The sequence below is a fragment of the Bos mutus genome, chromosome 18 (genome assembly GCF_027580195.1).
Source record: "Bos mutus isolate GX-2022 chromosome 18, NWIPB_WYAK_1.1, whole genome shotgun sequence".
Classification (NCBI taxonomy): domain Eukaryota; kingdom Metazoa; phylum Chordata; class Mammalia; order Artiodactyla; family Bovidae; genus Bos; species Bos mutus.
In genome coordinates this window covers 27,971,762-27,988,036 of record NC_091634.1, presented here as the reverse complement: position 1 = coordinate 27,988,036, position 16,275 = coordinate 27,971,762, and the positions used below count along the sequence as shown (strand labels likewise).

The window sequence follows — 16,275 nt, the reverse complement described above, 5'->3', positions numbered from 1 at the left end:
GAGAATCCCATGGACAGAACAGCCTGGTGGACTACAGTCCATGGGGTCCCAAAGAGTCGGACACGACTGAAGCGACTGAGCATTTTTAGGCTATTTTCAACAAAGTCGCTATGAACATTTTCAGACAAGTCCCTGGACATATGCTTTCATTTCATAAATAGTAAATTGCTAGGGCTTCCCAGGTGGCAGGAGCAATAAAGAACCCACCTGTCACTGCAGGAGACATAAGAGACACAGGTTCAATCCCTAGAGGACAGCATGGTAACCCACTCCCATATTCTTGCCTGGAAAATCCCATGGAAAGAGGAGCCTGGAAGGCTATAGTCTGGTCCATAGGGTTGCAAAGAGTTGGACACAACTGAAGCAACTTAGCACACATGCAAATAGCTAACAGTGGATTCACTGAGTCATATGGAAAGTGTGTGCTTAACTTTGAAAGAAAATGTCAAACTGCCTTCCAACTTGACTATGCCATTTTTGCATACTCATTAGCCATATATGTGAGTTCCAATTACTCCAGATTCTCACCAGCACCTCGTCTTATCAGTCTTTTACATTTGATTAATTTAATGGATGTGTAGTGGTATCTCATTGTGGCTGGTTACCTCCCTCCATCACCCACCTTCCTCTTTCTCAGTCTCTCTCTCATGAGCCCTTGCACGTACCTGGGATTCTGAGAGAGGGAATGGCCCCACCAGGGAAATTTCCAAAGAGGATTCAGGAAGCTGCCCTGGTTGTTTCTGGCAGGAGAGAAATTTGGTCCTCAGGCTCTCCAAATTGAGGTGTGAGCTGGAACTCCAGGAGAGGATCTGGCTTCCAGTCCAGCCATGACCTTCACCCAGTCCCTCAATGAACAGCACATTCAGCTGTTCAAATTAGCAAATATTTGCCAGTGCATTGTACTCTCCACCCATCCCCCCACCTCTCACTCCCAGCCAGTCATGTTCCTGACACTGGGGCCCATGGGGTGGGGGTCTCCCAAGCCAGCAGAGAGCCGGACATCCTGTTCTGACACAAGAACAGGCTCTCCTTGCCTCTGGTTTCATACCTCATGTTTTCGTGCTGTAACCTCACTTGAACCCTGCGAGGTGGCTCCTCTTATCATCACTGTTTAATGGAAGACAAAACTAGGCCTGGAACTGTGAAGTAACTTGTACCAGGTCACACAGCTGACACGTGGCAGAGCCAGGATCTCAGGGCAGGAGGGCTGGCTCTGAAATCACGTTGCTTCAGATTTGAAGTCACGTTGCTTCAGATTTGAAGTCATGTTGATTTGAGTTGCTACAAGGAGTCTTCCTGCCCCATTTCCTCCATCATCCCTGCCCAGGAGTCTCAGGCCCAGTGGAGGGTAGTGCCCTGCCTCCACCGCTGCCACGTGAGGCCACTTCCAGAGAGTCAGCCTACCTGAGAGTTATCCCCAGCATACACCCTGGGGATCCTCAGCCCACAGGCCCCTCAGCAGGGCTGCTCGGGCCCAAGGCATCATCCAACCACCATGAAAAAGAGCTTGTCTGTTTTTCAAAACATTAAACACAGAACTACTACCAGCAGTTCCATTCCCAGCTCTACAGCCAAGAGAAACGAAAACATAGGACCGCACAGGAACTCATAAACAAATGTTTACAACAGTGTAATTCATAAGAGTCAAAAGGAGGAAACAACCCAAATGCCCTTCAATGAATGAATGGGTAGAAAAAATGTTGCTGCACCCACAGTGAAATATTATTTGACCATAAAAAGTAAGTACTGATATGTGCTACACCCTAGATGAAACTCCAAAACATCATGCTGAGGGAGAGAAGCCAGATACTAAATGTCACATATCATATGATTGCTTTAATGTGATACATCCAGAATAGGTAAATCTATGGAGTCAGAGAGCAGATTAATGGTTATCGGCTCCTCAGGGGATGGGGTTATTGGCATGGAAGGTGAAGGGGTAGGAGTGGGAATGGAGAGTGACTGTTTAATGGGTAGGATATATTGCTGGGGTAATGAAAGAATTTTGTAACTAGAAAGATTGCACGAAATCGCAAATACACTAAATGCCACTGAATTGTATACTTTATAATGGTTCATTGTAATGTGAATTTGGTGGTGGTTTAGTTGCTAAGTCGTGTCCGACTCTTGAGACTCCATAAACTGTAGCCTGCCAGGCTCCTCTGTCCTTGGGATTCTCCAGGCAAAAATAGTGGAGTGGGTGCCATTTCCTTCTCCAGGGGATCTTCCCAACCCAGGAATCAAACCCAGGTCTCCTGCCTTGCAGGCAGATTCTTTACCGACTGAGCTACAAGGGAAGACTCGATTTTTTTTAAAAAAGGGACTTCCCTGGTGGTCCAGTGGTTAAGAGTCTGCCTTCCAATGAGGGAGATGAGGGTTCAATCCCTGGTGGGGGAACTAAGATCCCACATACCTCCAGGGATCTAAGCCTGAGCACCCCCAACTCCTGAGCCAGGAGATCTTGCTTGCACAACAAAGACCTGATGCAGCCAAAAATAAATAAATTTTTTTTTTAAAGGCGTCAACCCCAGTTCCCTCTACCCTGCTGCAGAGCTCAGGTGCCCCTCCAGCAGGTAGGACCAGACAGTGGCCCCCACCCCAGTGAGCTGGTTCACTCAGAGCAGGACTGGCACCGGGGTCATGTCCACTATTCACTCAGGTAGGTGATATGTGTGTCTTGCAGTGAGTGTACAAAGTGTTCTGGAAGTCTTGGTGTCAGGAGAGCTGGAACTTGAACCCAGGGTTGTAGAGCACCTTCCCTTGCCTAGGGCTGTCATATCACCCAGGCTCCTGCTGGCAGGGCTGCTCTCCCAGCCCCACCTCCCTCCTCCCCCAACCTGGGTGCTAGACTCTGGGTCTTTGGACTGGCCACCAGTCAGGTTGGGGCGGTCTGCTGAGGCTTTCCTAACAACCGTTTAGAGATTGGCTGTGCCAAAGGGCAGGGACATTGTTCTACCTTCCACCACTTCTGCCCACAGTTGAGTGTGAGTAAGAAGCATGGGCACAGTGGTAAGAACCGGGTCCAGGGCCCTGGTCGGGGTGGCCTGTCTGCTCCTGGCATTCTCTGCTACAGACACTGGTAAGACACACCCACAGGGCCTGCAGAGGTGGGAGCTTCTGGGTTGGTGGGAGGACTTGGAGGAAGGGGCAAGAGTTGGGTAGGGACAGGGAAGGTGGGCAGCCTGCTCAGAGAAGGAGCCCTCTGTTCTGTTCAGTTGTTCACCGGAATGCCAAGGGTTGAACATCCTCTCTGGGCAGGGGCAACCATCCGGGTAATGCTACCCACCTCTTTTTTTTATTATGATAAAACATACAAAACATAAAATTTACCATTTTGACCATTTTTAAGTGCAATTTGTCATGTTTTTAAGAGTTCCTAGGATTTCATTTAATCAGTAAGACACAGACATAGAAATGATTATCATGAGAAAGAAAGTTTACTTGCCATTCCCTAGAAACAGGGCCACTCAGGGAAGCAGGGGTCCCTCAGGAGGCAGAGGAAATGAGCAGGGTGGGGAGGGATGTGGATGAGAGCTTTCATTGTTTCCTGTGGGAGGAACAGGTGAGACAGGCAGAGTAGGTCTGGGTTAGCTCACTGGAATGGTTTCAGTAGGTTCTGGGGCACGGGGCTGTCCCTAGTTGTCCGGGACTTGGCCTTGCATTGATTAGGGCAGGTGGTTAGTTGCCAGGAGCATGAGGGTGCCCAGAGGTGGCGGGGGCCGGGGGCATGGCCTCTGGATGGACTGTGAAGGGCACATGTCTCAGTGAGTGGTTTACCATCTCTAAGAACTGGCTAGCCCTGGGAGGGCAAGGCCAGCGAGCCAGATGTCAAATTATCAGAACAGAAAAACCAAAAAGATAAGGTTGTCACACCTTATTCAGCAGGTGAGAGTTAAGAGAGGGCAAGTGGCCGGCCCAAGCCCACCACCCACTGCCCACCTGGCAGGTCTGTGGGTCGCAGGGTAGTTTAGCTTGATCACTAGGGGGAACTGACTCAATCTGGAGGAGAGGTGGGGAGAGGACTTAGGTGGTAGTCACAAGACCCGTTTCACAGGCAGGCTGGGGCAGTTCATCAGAGTGCTCAGAACCCGGCCTGGCAGAGGAGGTGCTCAGAGAGCAGACTAGTGGGTCCATCTGCCACCCCATGCACACTCACCCACAGCCCCTCTGTCCTGCCCTCAGGGCCGGGGGTCACTCAGCCTGAAGCGGACACACCCCTGGGCCGTGTGCGAGGCCGGCAGGTGGGCGTGAAGGGCACAGACCGTCTTGTGAATGTCTTCTTGGGCATCCCATTCGCCCAGCCACCCCTGGGGCCCCACCGGTTCTCGGCCCCGCGCCCAGCGGAGTCTTGGGAGGGCGTGCGAGATGCCAGTAGGGCCCACGCCGTGTGAGTAGCCCCGCGGAGGTGGGCAGGCAGGCAGGTGGCAGGGGTCCAGCTACCTGGGCTGGTGGGGCTGACCCATTGGCCCTCAGGCTCCTCCTCCACCACAGGTGCCCACAGGATCTGGAGAGAATGAACAACAGCAGATTTACGCTGGATGGAAAGCACCAGACCTTCCCCATTTCGGAGGACTGCCTGATCCTCAACATATACAGCCCGGCTGAGGCCCCCTCGGGGGCAGGAAGGCCAGTGAGCTGCCTAGAGGGCCCTGTCCACCCAGCCAGTGCGGCCAGGCTTGATTTCTCCCCACCCCCGCTTCGAAAGTGCCCCAGGAGTCCCCAGAAGGCCCTGAGCCAGTCAATGGGCAGCCGCAATCACTGACCCACGGCCATCTCTGCAGGTCATGGTGTGGTTCCACGGGGGCTCTCTCGTGACTGGCACCGCCACCTCCCACGATGGGTCTGCCCTGGCCGCCTATGGGGACGTGGTTGTGGTCACAGTCCAGTACCGCCTGGGCTTCCTTGGCTTTTTCAGGTGAGGCAGCAGGCCTGGCGGAGGTCAGTGACTGCATAGGGTGAGGGTCCGGAACTCGAAGCGAGACCAGGTCCCAGGCAAGCAGGGTGCTGGGCCGAGAAGAGTCAGCTGAGGCTCCACTCCCTTGGGGGAGGGGCTCAGCCAAAGCCAGGGTTTGACTTGGGCCTTTGGGCACAAGACTTTGGCTCCTGGCCTGTGGGTCAACAGAGTCTGTAGGGTCAAGGAACAACACATTCCAGAAGCCGCTGGAGAGCCAAAGCTGGCGGGTTGCCCAGCCAGGCCCACCCATCCCACATACTGGGAATCTGGCTACTGGGCATCGCCCATAGCCAGGCCAGATTGAGGAGCAAGGGAAGGTGGGGCATCCCAGGGGCTGATTCAGAGCAAAACTTCAGAGGCTGAGGAAGATCTGTCAAGGGATCCAACCGGCCCTAACCACTGCCCCACCCAACTGCCAGCACTGGAGACAAGCACGCTCCTGGCAACTGGGGCTTCCTCGACGTCGTGGCTGCTCTGCGCTGGGTGCAGGGGAACATCACCCCCTTTGGGGGTGACTTCAACTCTGTCACCATCTTTGGTGAATCTAGCGGGGCCTCTGTCGTCTCTGCCCTGGTGAGTCACCCCAGGGAGGGAGCCAGCATTGGTATCTCCTGTGGTCCCAGACCTCCCGGATCTTCTGCCCTCCTCTGACAGCCATCTGTCCTCCACACTGCCCTCAGGTCCTGTCCCCGCTGGCTGCAGGGCTGTTCCACAGAGCTATAGCACAGAGTGGAATCATCACCATACCGGGGTTACTGGATCCTAACCCCTGGCTCCTGGCTCAGGTCTGCATTTCTTTCACTCTCTCACCCCATGTACACCTGCCCTATGCTTGCTGTTGGAGTCCCAGGGCGGAGGTGTTAACCAGTAGCCAGCTCCTTGCTGGCAGAGAGGGACACACTAGGCTGAAGGAAACACATGACCAGTGAGAACTCAGGGAAAACCGCCAGAGCTCCTAGGGTGTGACATGGTCCCTGAAGTCATCCCTCCAGCCTCACGGGCTACCTGACCCTGCTCCAGCCTCAGCACCAACCACGGTCCCCTCCCTGCCAGAGTAGCGCACACATGACTCCCTCCCCACCTAAACCCTCTCTCCTTTCCTTGTGTGCCTGCATACTAAATCACTTCAGTTGTGTCCAACCCTTTGGGACCCTGTGGCCTATAGCCCACCAGACTCCTCTGTCCATGGCAGTCTCCAGGCAAGAATACTGGAGTGGGTTGCTGTACCCTCCTCCAGGGGATCTTCCCAGACTTAGGGATTGAACCTACATCTCTCACATCCCCTGCGCTGGCAGACAAGTTCTTTATAACTAGCATCACCTCCTTCCCTTACTTCATAAAACTTTTTTGAGCCCACTGACTCTGGGACTAGAGTTAATTAGATAATGACACTGTTCTCACAGGGGTAGAGGGGACCCAGACACACACATACACACACAGATAGTGACAGTAATGACTTAATGGGGGACATATGGAGTGCCTGGGGACCACCCAAGCTGGTGGGCAAGGAAAGCTTATCTGAGTTGGTGGTGGATCTCTGGCCAGTGTCAAGGTCCTGTCTCTTACATCATTGACCCGTTTCTCCTACAAATTTGTCCTCTGTGGGAGGCAGAGGGCTGGAAGTGGGCACTGATGGGTGAGAGGGAGTCAAGACACTTTTCTTTCCCAGACCCTCGCAGAATCCTTGGCCTGCAACTCTGACTCCTCGGCTGAGATGGTGCAGTGCCTTCGGCAGAAGACGATCAAGGAGATGATCCTCGCCTACAAGTCGGTATGCTCACTTCTTGGGGAATGGCAGTGGGCAGTGACACAGAGGGGATTCTGTCCAGTGCCTGCAGCAGCAGAGGGCCAATCATCAGTGTAGGGTGAGGCAGCTACCCAGGAGGCGAAGGGTCTGGGGGCATGAAGAGGGGGGCCACCCCAGTCCTGAGGGTCTTCTAGCAAAGAAGACGGCTTAAAAGCATCATGGGCCTGGTCTCCCAACTCCCTCCAGTCTTCTCACCTTGGTGATCTCATCCCCTCTCTTCTCCTTAAGGCTCAGCCACCCAGGCAGGCAGCCAAGGCATCTCTAGGGTCCCATCTGTTGAGGGCCTGACTGGGAGGCTCTCTGCTTTGTTTTCTCCTGTAGAAAAAAATAGCTTCGTACAACATCGACGGCACCTTCTTTCCCAAGAGCGCTGAGGAGCTCCTGAGGGAGAGGCAGTTCCCCTCTGTGCCCTTCCTCTTCGGTTTCAACAACCATGAGTTTGGCTGGCTCATCCCCAGGGTGAGTGTGCCCTTCAAGGCCCTCCCTGCCCCATGTGGTTCTCTCCCACCCCGACATCATCTCCATGTGCTGTGAGCTCAGACCCTTCTGTCTCATAGGTGAGGAAGCAGAGGCTGACCCAGTTTCATTTTCTCAAAGCAAATATTTCCTTCTTAGGGACCACATTTTTATACTTTCTAGGAAGTACTGATCCATGGCATATTCCTGCCTTGGTGTCTGGTTTATGAATCAGGCTCTATGAGACTAGTTTGTGTGACTCTGTACCTGAGAGACCAAGCCCCCAAGATTCCCAGGTTTCTGACAATGTCAAGTCACTGGGAGACATCATGGCCCACGTGCCTTCCAGTCCTTTTCAGGTGCACAGAACACCCCACACAGTGTCACCGTCATACCTTCCTTCTAAGCATCTTCTCATATTTCATTCTCACTCTCCCACCCATCTTCACAATGAATGAATTTAATGCCTGCAAAACCTTCCACAAAGAAAGGGTCGTCTCATAATTTTCCTTCATTTCATTGCTTAGGCAGCTTCTCAATTTAATCACTGAAGCTAATATTGCAGTGAATGTCTTCATGTCCACAGCTTTGTCCTTTGACTTATTTCCTTGGATTTAATTCCCAGGGGGACATTTGGGTGCTTGTTAGATGAAAGCCTTAAGCAATGTTGACACTCACTGAAGTTTGTAGGAGTTTACAGTCCAGGTGTGTGTGTGTGTGTAATAGCAGAAGAGTGCCCTGAACTCTGGTAGGCAGCCTTGCCCCCACACTTGCAACATTGAATTGTGAGTGTTAAGTGAAAGACAGCCGACTTGGCTGGCTCCCAAGACATAGGCAAACCTGTCTGGTGTGGAATGCTGTGCCCAGGACTTTGTAGCTAAAGATATTTCTCAGGTTGGTGACTCAGCGGGCTGCTCACCCCATCACTAGTGCAGGCGTTCCTTCCACTCTCCATAGGAGCACAACCATAACATTTTCAGCCAACTAGATGTTTACTAAGTATCCACGGCGAAAGCTTTAGCCATGAAAAGTAATCTGTATTCCTAATGGAAACCTCTCCACTTCTTACATGTTGCTATTGGTACCGCACTTTCTGAAATTACTTCACTGATTCAAGCTGCCACCAGCAATGTCTACAGGTTTTTTGTTTTGTTTTGTTTCATTTCGTTTGACTGCTATGAGGCTTGGGGGATCTTAGTTCCCCGATTAGGAATCAAACCCAGGCCCCTTGTGGTGGAAGCACAGAGTCCTAACCACTTGATCACCAGTGAAGTCCCTGGAATCTACAGGCTTTCTTGCAACCTTACCAGCATTTGCAGAGCACAATTTTTTAAATGTCAACTTTTAAAAAATATAATTTACATAGCATAAAAGTTACCTCTTTAAAGTGTACAATTCAGTGGTTCTTAGTATACTCACAAAGCTGTGCAGCCATCACCATATCTTATTCCAGAACATTTGCTTCACCATCACACAGAAAGAAGCCCATACCCATTTAGCTGTCACTTCCCATCCCTCCCCATGGCCCCCACCCCAGCACTTGGCAATCATGAATCTACTATCTATCTCTGATCTACTCTCTGTCAAATCTATGGATTTGCCTCTTCTGGACATTTCATATAATAGAATCATACACTACTTGGGGTTTTGTGTCTGACTTCTTTCACCTAATATAATGTTTTCAAGGGCCGTCTATGTTGTAGTGGATATCAGTACTTCCCTCTTTTTTATGGCTGAATAGTTCAGTGTATGGGAGAAGGCAATGGCACCCCACTCCAGTACTCTTGCCTGGAAAATCCCATGGATGGAGGAGCCTGGTAGGCTGCAGTCTGTGGGGTCGCTAAGAGTTGGACACGACTGAGCGACTTCACTTTCACTTTCCACTTTCATGCATTGGAGGAGGAAATGGCAATCCACTCTAGTGTTCTTGCCTGGAGAATCCCATGGACGGAGAAGCCTGGTGGGCTGCAGTCCATGGGGTCGCACAGAGTCGGACACGACTGAAGCGACTTAGTAGTAGTAGTAGTTCAGTGTATGGATACACCACATTTGTTTATCCATTCATCAGTTGATAGACAGTTGGGTTGTTTCCACCTTTTTGGCTCTTATGGATTCCCCTGCTATGAACGTTTGTGTACCAGTTTTTGTGCAAATATATGCCTTAATTGGTCTTGGTTATATACTCAGGGATGGAACCAGTGGGTCATGGATTAAGTCTATGCTTAATCATTTCAGGAACTGCTGAAGTATTTTTCAAAGTAGCTGCACCACTTTATATTCCCACCAGCAGTGTGTAAGGATTTCAATTATTCCACATGCTTGCCAATGCTTGTTAATATCTTTTGTTTTGATTGTAGTCATCCCAGTGGGTGTGAAGTGGTATCTCATTGTGGTTTTGAGTTGCACTTCCCTAGTGACTAAAATGGTGAACATCTTTTCATGTGCTTATCAGCCATTTTAATATTTCCTTTGGAGAACTGTCTTCTGTTTTGCCCATTTTTAAATTGAATTATTTGTCTTTTTATTGTTGAGTTGTAAAATTTTTCATATATTCCAGGTATATGATTTTCAAATATTTTTCCCATTCTGTGGATTGTATTTTCACGTTGTTGACAGTATCCTTTGCCACACAATTAAAAAAAAATTGATGAAGTTTATCTGTTCTTCTGTTGTTTGCCCTTTTTTTTTTTGTCATACCTAAGAAATGATTGCTAAATCCAAGGTCATAAAGGTTTACCTCTATGATTACTTCTCAGAATTTTATAGTTTTAGCTGTTATATTTAGGTCTAGATTCATTTCAAGTTAATTTTTGTATATGGTGTGAGCTAGGGCTCTTTTGCACATGGTATCTTCTTGTCCCTGCATGATCTGTTGAAAAAAACTATTATTTTCTTATTGAACTGTCTTGGTGCCCTTATTGAAAATCAGCTGGTCATGAATGAAGGAGTTTATTTCTGGACTTTGAATTCTACTTTATTCATTTATCCTTATGCCACTGCCATAGTATCTTGATTACAGCAGTATTATAGTAAGTTTTAAAATTGGGAAGTGTGAATTCCTCAACTCTGTTCTTCTTTTTCAAGATTGCTATATTATTTTGTCAGAGTTGCCATAACAAAGAACCACAATCTGAGTGGCTTAAACAATGGACATTAAGTGTCTCACAGTCCTAGAGGCTACAAGTCTGAAATCAAGATGTTAGCAAGATTGGTTCCTTCTAAGTGTTGTGAGAGAGAATCCATGCCTCTTTTTAATGTTTCCGTTGGCCTCGTGTATTCCTTGGCTTAAAGATGGCGTTCTCTCTCTGGCTTTCCCTCTGACCTATCTATCTCTGTGCAAATTCCCCCTTTTACAAGGACACCAGACATACTAGACAGTGCTCTGTGCTCAGTTGCTTCTGACTCTTTGTGACACCATGGACTGTAGCCTGTCAGGCTCCTTTGTCCATGGGATTTCCCAGGGAAGAGTACTGGAGTAGGTTGCCATTTCCTTCTCCAGGGGATTTTCCTGACTCAGGGATTGAACATGCGACTCTTGTGTCTCCTGCATTGCAGGCAGATTCTTTACCCACTGCGCCATCAGGGAAGCTGATACTAGACTAGAGCCCACCCTAATGATTACCTCTGTAATCAACTGAACTTGACTAATGGCCTCATCTTTACACAAGATCACATTCTGAGGTACTGGGGATTATGACTCCACGTATATTTATGTGGAGACACAATCAGTCCATAATTGTTTAGCTATTCTGAGTCCCTTGCACTCCCATGTGAATCGTGGTTGGCTTGTCCATTCCTGAAAAGAAAAAAAAAAAGCAACTGAGATTCTGATTGGATCACACTGAATCTCTAGTTCAATTTAGGAAGTATTGTCATTTTAACAATATTAAGTCTTTCAATCCATGAACATGGAACATCTTCACATTTAGTTAAGTCTTCTTTAATTTCTCTCAATTATGTCTTCTAGTTTTTAATGTACAGTCTTGTACTTCCCTTATTAAATTTATTCCTAAGTATTTTATTCTTTTCAATGCTATTGTAAATGGAATTGTTTTCTTCATGTCACCTTCAGATTATTCATTGCTAGTGTATAGGAGCAATTGGGATATTGATCTTGTAGAACAACTGTTTAAAAAGTTTTGCTACTTTAGCTTCTGTGGCCTTTAGTTTAGTACCTTAATTCCTAGTGAAGATTAACGTCTCCTCTTGGGTATACACTTTTTGTGTTTGTTTATCTGTGAATTTTTTGTTCCTGCCACTACAAAGATTAGCCAAGAGTCTGGGAGCCATGAAAATAACTTTAACAACTTTAACCTTTCTATTCTGCTTACTCTGTCAAGGCCTTTATGCATTAACCCAGTTCACATAACAATCCCATGAGGTAAGATATTGTCCCTCTTTTTACAGATTAAAAGGGGCTTCCCTCATAGCTCAGTATTCTTGGGCTTCCCTTGTGGCTCAGCTAGTAAAGAATTCGCCTGAAATGTGGGAGACCTGGGTTCGATTCCTGGGTTGGGAAGATCCCCTAGAGAAGGGAAAGGTTACCCAGTCCAGTACTCTGGCCTGGAGAATTCCATGGACTTATGCAGTCCATGGGGTCGCAAAGAGTCAGACATGACTGAGCAACTGTTACTCACTTACAGATTAAGAAACTGTGACATAGAGAGTTTAAGTAACTGGTTCATGTTATGTACCTAGTAAGTAGTGGAGCTGGGACTTAAACCAGAGACCCAGCTTTTAAAACTGTAACATGCAAAGCCAACATTTTTTGAATTATTTATTTTATTTCTATTATTTATTTGGCTGTGTCAGGTCTTAGCTGCGCCATGCGAACTCTTAGTTGCAGCATGTGGGTTCCCTGACCAGGGATCGAACCTAGGCCCCCTGCATGGAAAGCAGGGTCTCGGTCACCAGACCACCAGAGAAGTTCCTGAAGTCAACATTTAATTTTAAAGACAACATTTGAACTTTCTTTGTAACCCCTGCTACAGGACCTGGGGGTCTTGATGTTATTCTATGAAAATATTGAACAAATTCCGAGACTGCTGCTAAGCCCTTGCTTGTTGTATTTGGTGCTTTTCCCTCCCTCCTGAATTAGAAGTTTATTTTTAGGGAGGTCTTCAGGCTAGTGGGTTTGGCCACACTTGGCTCCATAATGGGCTCATGGTCACAGGGCTGTGAACACTGGCCTGCTCCAAGCTGGGAGCTGGCTGGGAAGGTGAGGGTGAGGGGCATGGGCCGTGATGAGGCTGCACTAAGAGGGCCTTGGTGTCTCCACAGGGCTGGGGTTTCCTGGATAAGATGGATCAACTGAGCCTGGAGGACATGCTGGCCATCCTGAGGCCCTCCTTGACCAATATGGTGAGAAAAAGGCAGGAAAGGGTAGTCCAGTGGGGCTGAACCCGACACAGTCTCTACCCCCTACCCTCCAACACCCAGCTACCTACCTGCCACCAAGCCTGGGGGGCAACTGTTGGATTTTAGTTCTGTCTAGGAATCCCCTTGGACATGACACAACATGGTTCTCAGAGCAAGAGCATCACCACATCATTTTCATCACAGACTACCCGTAATGAGCACACACTCTCTGCCAGGGACTGTGCTGTGCTGAGCACTAGGACAGGCATTCAAATCCTCCAATCCTCATTACAACTTTGTGAAGCAGGGACTTTCATTATCCTCATGTTACAGATGAGGAAACTGAGGCTCAAGGCCTCGTGGTAGGTAAAGGGCAGAGGCAGAGCTTGTGCCAGCCATCTGATCCCAGAGCTTAAGATGGCACTGCCAGACCTGAAACCAGGTGGTGCATGCGTGCTAAGTTGCTTCAGTCCTGTCCGACTCTTTGCAACCCTATGGACTATAGCCCGCCAGGCTCCTCTGTCCCTGGGATCCTCCAGGCAAGAATACTGGAGTGGGTGCCATGCCCTCCTCCAGGGGCTCTTCCAGACCCAGGGATCGAATTCGCATCTCTTAAGTCTCCTGAATTGGCAGGCAGGTTCTTTACCACTAGCACCTCCTGGGATGCCTGAAACCTGGTGGATCTGGGGTCAAATCCTGACCCTGGCTGCTTGTCCACAGTTAACCTTCCATTTCTTCACTCATAAATAGGGATGCTACTTCCCACCCATGTGAGCTGTTTAAGAAAGATACTGGATGTTGTATTGGAAGAGTCTGGTATCCAGGAGGTGCTCAATCGATGTACAGTTCCTTCCTTTGAGACTCTCTAGTCCCTCCTTACTCACACAACCTCATCACTGCTCTCTGGAGCTGGGGGAAGTCCCATGATTCATTCTTCCACTAACTTCCTAGTAAACTTCAACTGAGTGCCTGCTCTAGGCCAGAACTCTGTGATTCACATAGGCTGCCAAACCACCTTACAGGGAGGAAGTGACTTTCAGAGAGGTTCAGCAACCTGTCTGAGGTCACACAGCCAAGCAATGATTGCAGAGTGAGCATTTAACTCCAGATTTGACCTCTTCCCACCCAGACATCATCTAGAACCCCCAAGGAAGGCAGGTGGCTAGCCTCCTGGCACATGAGCCTTGGGATATGAAAAACGCCAGACAGGAGGATGCAGGACTTCTTGGAAGGGTCTGCCATGGCTATGGGATCTGACAAGGCCTCTTGCCCCAGGATGTGCCCACTGAGGTGATGCCCACCATCATAAAGGAATACCTAGGCAGCAGCTCAGATGGACAAGCCAAGCGAGAGGCCTTCCAGGAATTGATAAGTGACATTATCATAACCTTACCCATGTTGCAATTTGCGAGAGACCTCCAAGGTAAGCCTATCACTGTCTAACCTGTCCCACCCTTCCCACTTGAGCCCAGGACCTGAGCTATCACAGGTGACACAGCCTCATGCTCCACTGCTTCCCCCACTCACCACTTCCTCTCCGGGATGCAGTGTTACAGCAATGAGAGGTGACTCTGGCAGGACACTCTGCAGAGGAGAAAACCAAGGCACAGAGAGATGCAGTGACCTGTCAGAGGTCACTCAGAAGGGCTTATCACCAATTCTCTGGGATTCAATTGACTCATGAGTGATTTTTCCTGCTTTCAGCCTTCCTCCTGGGAGAAAAGTCTTGTTTCCTCCAAGCTTCATGGCTCAGCAGTCCCTAACCTTTTTGGCGCCAGGGACTGTTTTCATGGAAGACAATTTTTCCACAGACCAGGAGTGGGAGGGGGATGGTTTCAGGATGACTCAAGCACATTACATTTATTGTGCACTTTATTTCTATTTATTATGATGTCACCTCCACCTCAGATCATTAGGCATTCGATCCTGGAGACTGTGGACCCCTGTTGTGGCTAAACCCTAACATAGTCCTAGAACAGTTCCGAGTTCCTGTCTTTGTGACCCCTTGGGCAGATACATAACCCTTCTGGGCTCATTTTCTCATTTCTAAATTGGCTATAGTGGGGGCTTCCCTGATGGTCCAGTGGCTAAGATTCCAGGCTCCCAGTGCAGGGGACCTGGGTTCTATCCCTGGTCGGGGGGAACTAACGATCCTACATGCCACAACAAGATTTGGTGCAGCCAAATAAATAAAAATTTAAAGAAATAAAATGGCAATCATAATGCATAATGATCTAACCCATAGGTTATTATGAAGATGAACTGAATGATGACACATAAAGCACATGGACTGGTGCTGAACATCCAGCAAGTACTCAGGAAAGGCTTGCTGTTCATCATTTTGTCGTGATCACTATTATCACTGGTATTGGTGCTATGATGAGCCTGGCTTAGCAAAGATAGTACCTGATCAGGCTGTGGGTGACCATCTCTCATCCAGCCCTCTCTCCACAGACTCTGGGGTCTCCATCTTTTTCTATGAGTTCCAGCATCGACCCAGTTCTTTTGCGAAGATCAAGCCAGCCTGGGTGCAGGCTGATCATGGGGCTGAGTTGACCTTCATGTTCGGCGGTCCTTTCCTCACGGATGAGAGCTCCATGTTGGGTGAGGATGATGGACCGGTGATCCTTAGGTTTCTGGCTCCACCAGGGGAGGAGAGGGGCCTGCAGAAACAGAGGTTTCAGGTCAGCATAAGGGACCCTGGAGTCTCCTTCAGGACCCACCTGAACCTGATCCAAGTCTGTCCTTCCCACAGCCTTTCCAGAAGCCACAGAAGAGGAGAAGCAACTGAGCCTCACCATGATGGCCCAGTGGACCAACTTTGCCTGGACAGGGTGAGTAAGCAAACAGGCCTGCCTGGCTTTGGGCCTAGGACTACTTAGAGCTGCCTGCCTGGGAGCAATACAGGAGGCCTTGGTCTTCATTCATTCATTCCTCCCACCCAGGGACCCCAATGGCAAGGGGCTGCCTCTTTGGCCACCATTCAACCATGCGGAGGAATACCTGGAAATCAGCCTGGTGCCACGGGTCAACCAGAAGCCAAGGGAGGCCAGAATGCAGCTCTGGGAAGAGATACTTCCCACCAAGTTCGGGCAGTGGCAGCAGAAGCAGAAGGGCAAGAAGGTCCAGGAGGAACTCTGAGGCAGGCCCTGAGACTTCTGGGCTGGAGCTCAGCCCTAGGGGTGACCACATCCCAGGCGGGCAGCCTCCTTCTCTCCCTGCTGTGCTATGTGCTAAATCGCTTCAGTTGTGTCTCTTTTGCAACCCCATGGACTGTAGCCCACCAGGGTCCTCTGTCCCTGGGATTCTCTAGGCAAGAATACTAGAGCAGGTTGCCATGCCTTCCTCCAGGGGATGTTCCTGACCCAAGGATCAAAGCAGGGTCTCTTACATCTCCTGCATGGGGAGGGGGGTTCTTTACCTCTAGTGCCATCTAGGAAGCCCTCTCTCACTGCTAAGAGACTTTAACCCAAACCAGGCTGATGGGCAGTCATGTCTCTTAAAGCAGGGGTCCCCAACCTCCGGGATCTAATGCCTGATGATCTGAGGTGGGGCTGATGTCATAATAAAAGAAATAAAGTGAACAATAAATGTAATGCACTTGACTCATCCTGAAACCGTTCCCTCCTCCCTAGTCGATGGAAAAATTGTCTTCTACAAAACCAGTCGCTGGTGCCAAAAACATTGGGGACTGCTCGCT

General features: G+C 49.2%; 1 protein-coding gene across 1 annotated transcript; it reads left to right on the top strand.

Moving 5' to 3' along the window:
• Positions 1 to 2,997: 2,997 nt before the first annotated feature.
• Positions 2,998 to 16,058, top strand: CES3 (carboxylesterase 3). The gene is made up of 13 exons (XM_005896566.3): positions 2,998 to 3,079; positions 4,183 to 4,387; positions 4,492 to 4,630; positions 4,782 to 4,915; positions 5,374 to 5,527; positions 5,635 to 5,739; positions 6,624 to 6,725; positions 7,083 to 7,220; positions 12,498 to 12,578; positions 13,851 to 13,998; positions 15,030 to 15,179; positions 15,331 to 15,409; positions 15,521 to 16,058. The coding sequence occupies exons 1-13, from the start codon at positions 2,998 to 3,000 to the stop codon at positions 15,714 to 15,716; spliced, it is 1,713 nt and encodes a 570-aa protein (XP_005896628.2). The 3' UTR covers positions 15,717 to 16,058.
• The last annotated feature ends 217 nt before the right edge of the window (positions 16,059 to 16,275 follow it).

Bases quoted from the DNA above. Each gene is read 5' to 3' on its own strand.
- CES3 (XM_005896566.3), top strand. From the start codon at position 2,998: ATGGGCACAGTGGTAAGAACCGGGTCCAGGGCCCTGGTCGGGGTGGCC. The intron at 5,740-6,623 runs GTCTGCATTTCT...TTTCTTTCCCAG, and splicing joins ACCCCTGGCTCCTGGCTCAG to ACCCTCGCAGAATCCTTGGC. The intron at 12,579-13,850 runs GTGAGAAAAAGG...CTCTTGCCCCAG, and splicing joins GGCCCTCCTTGACCAATATG to GATGTGCCCACTGAGGTGAT.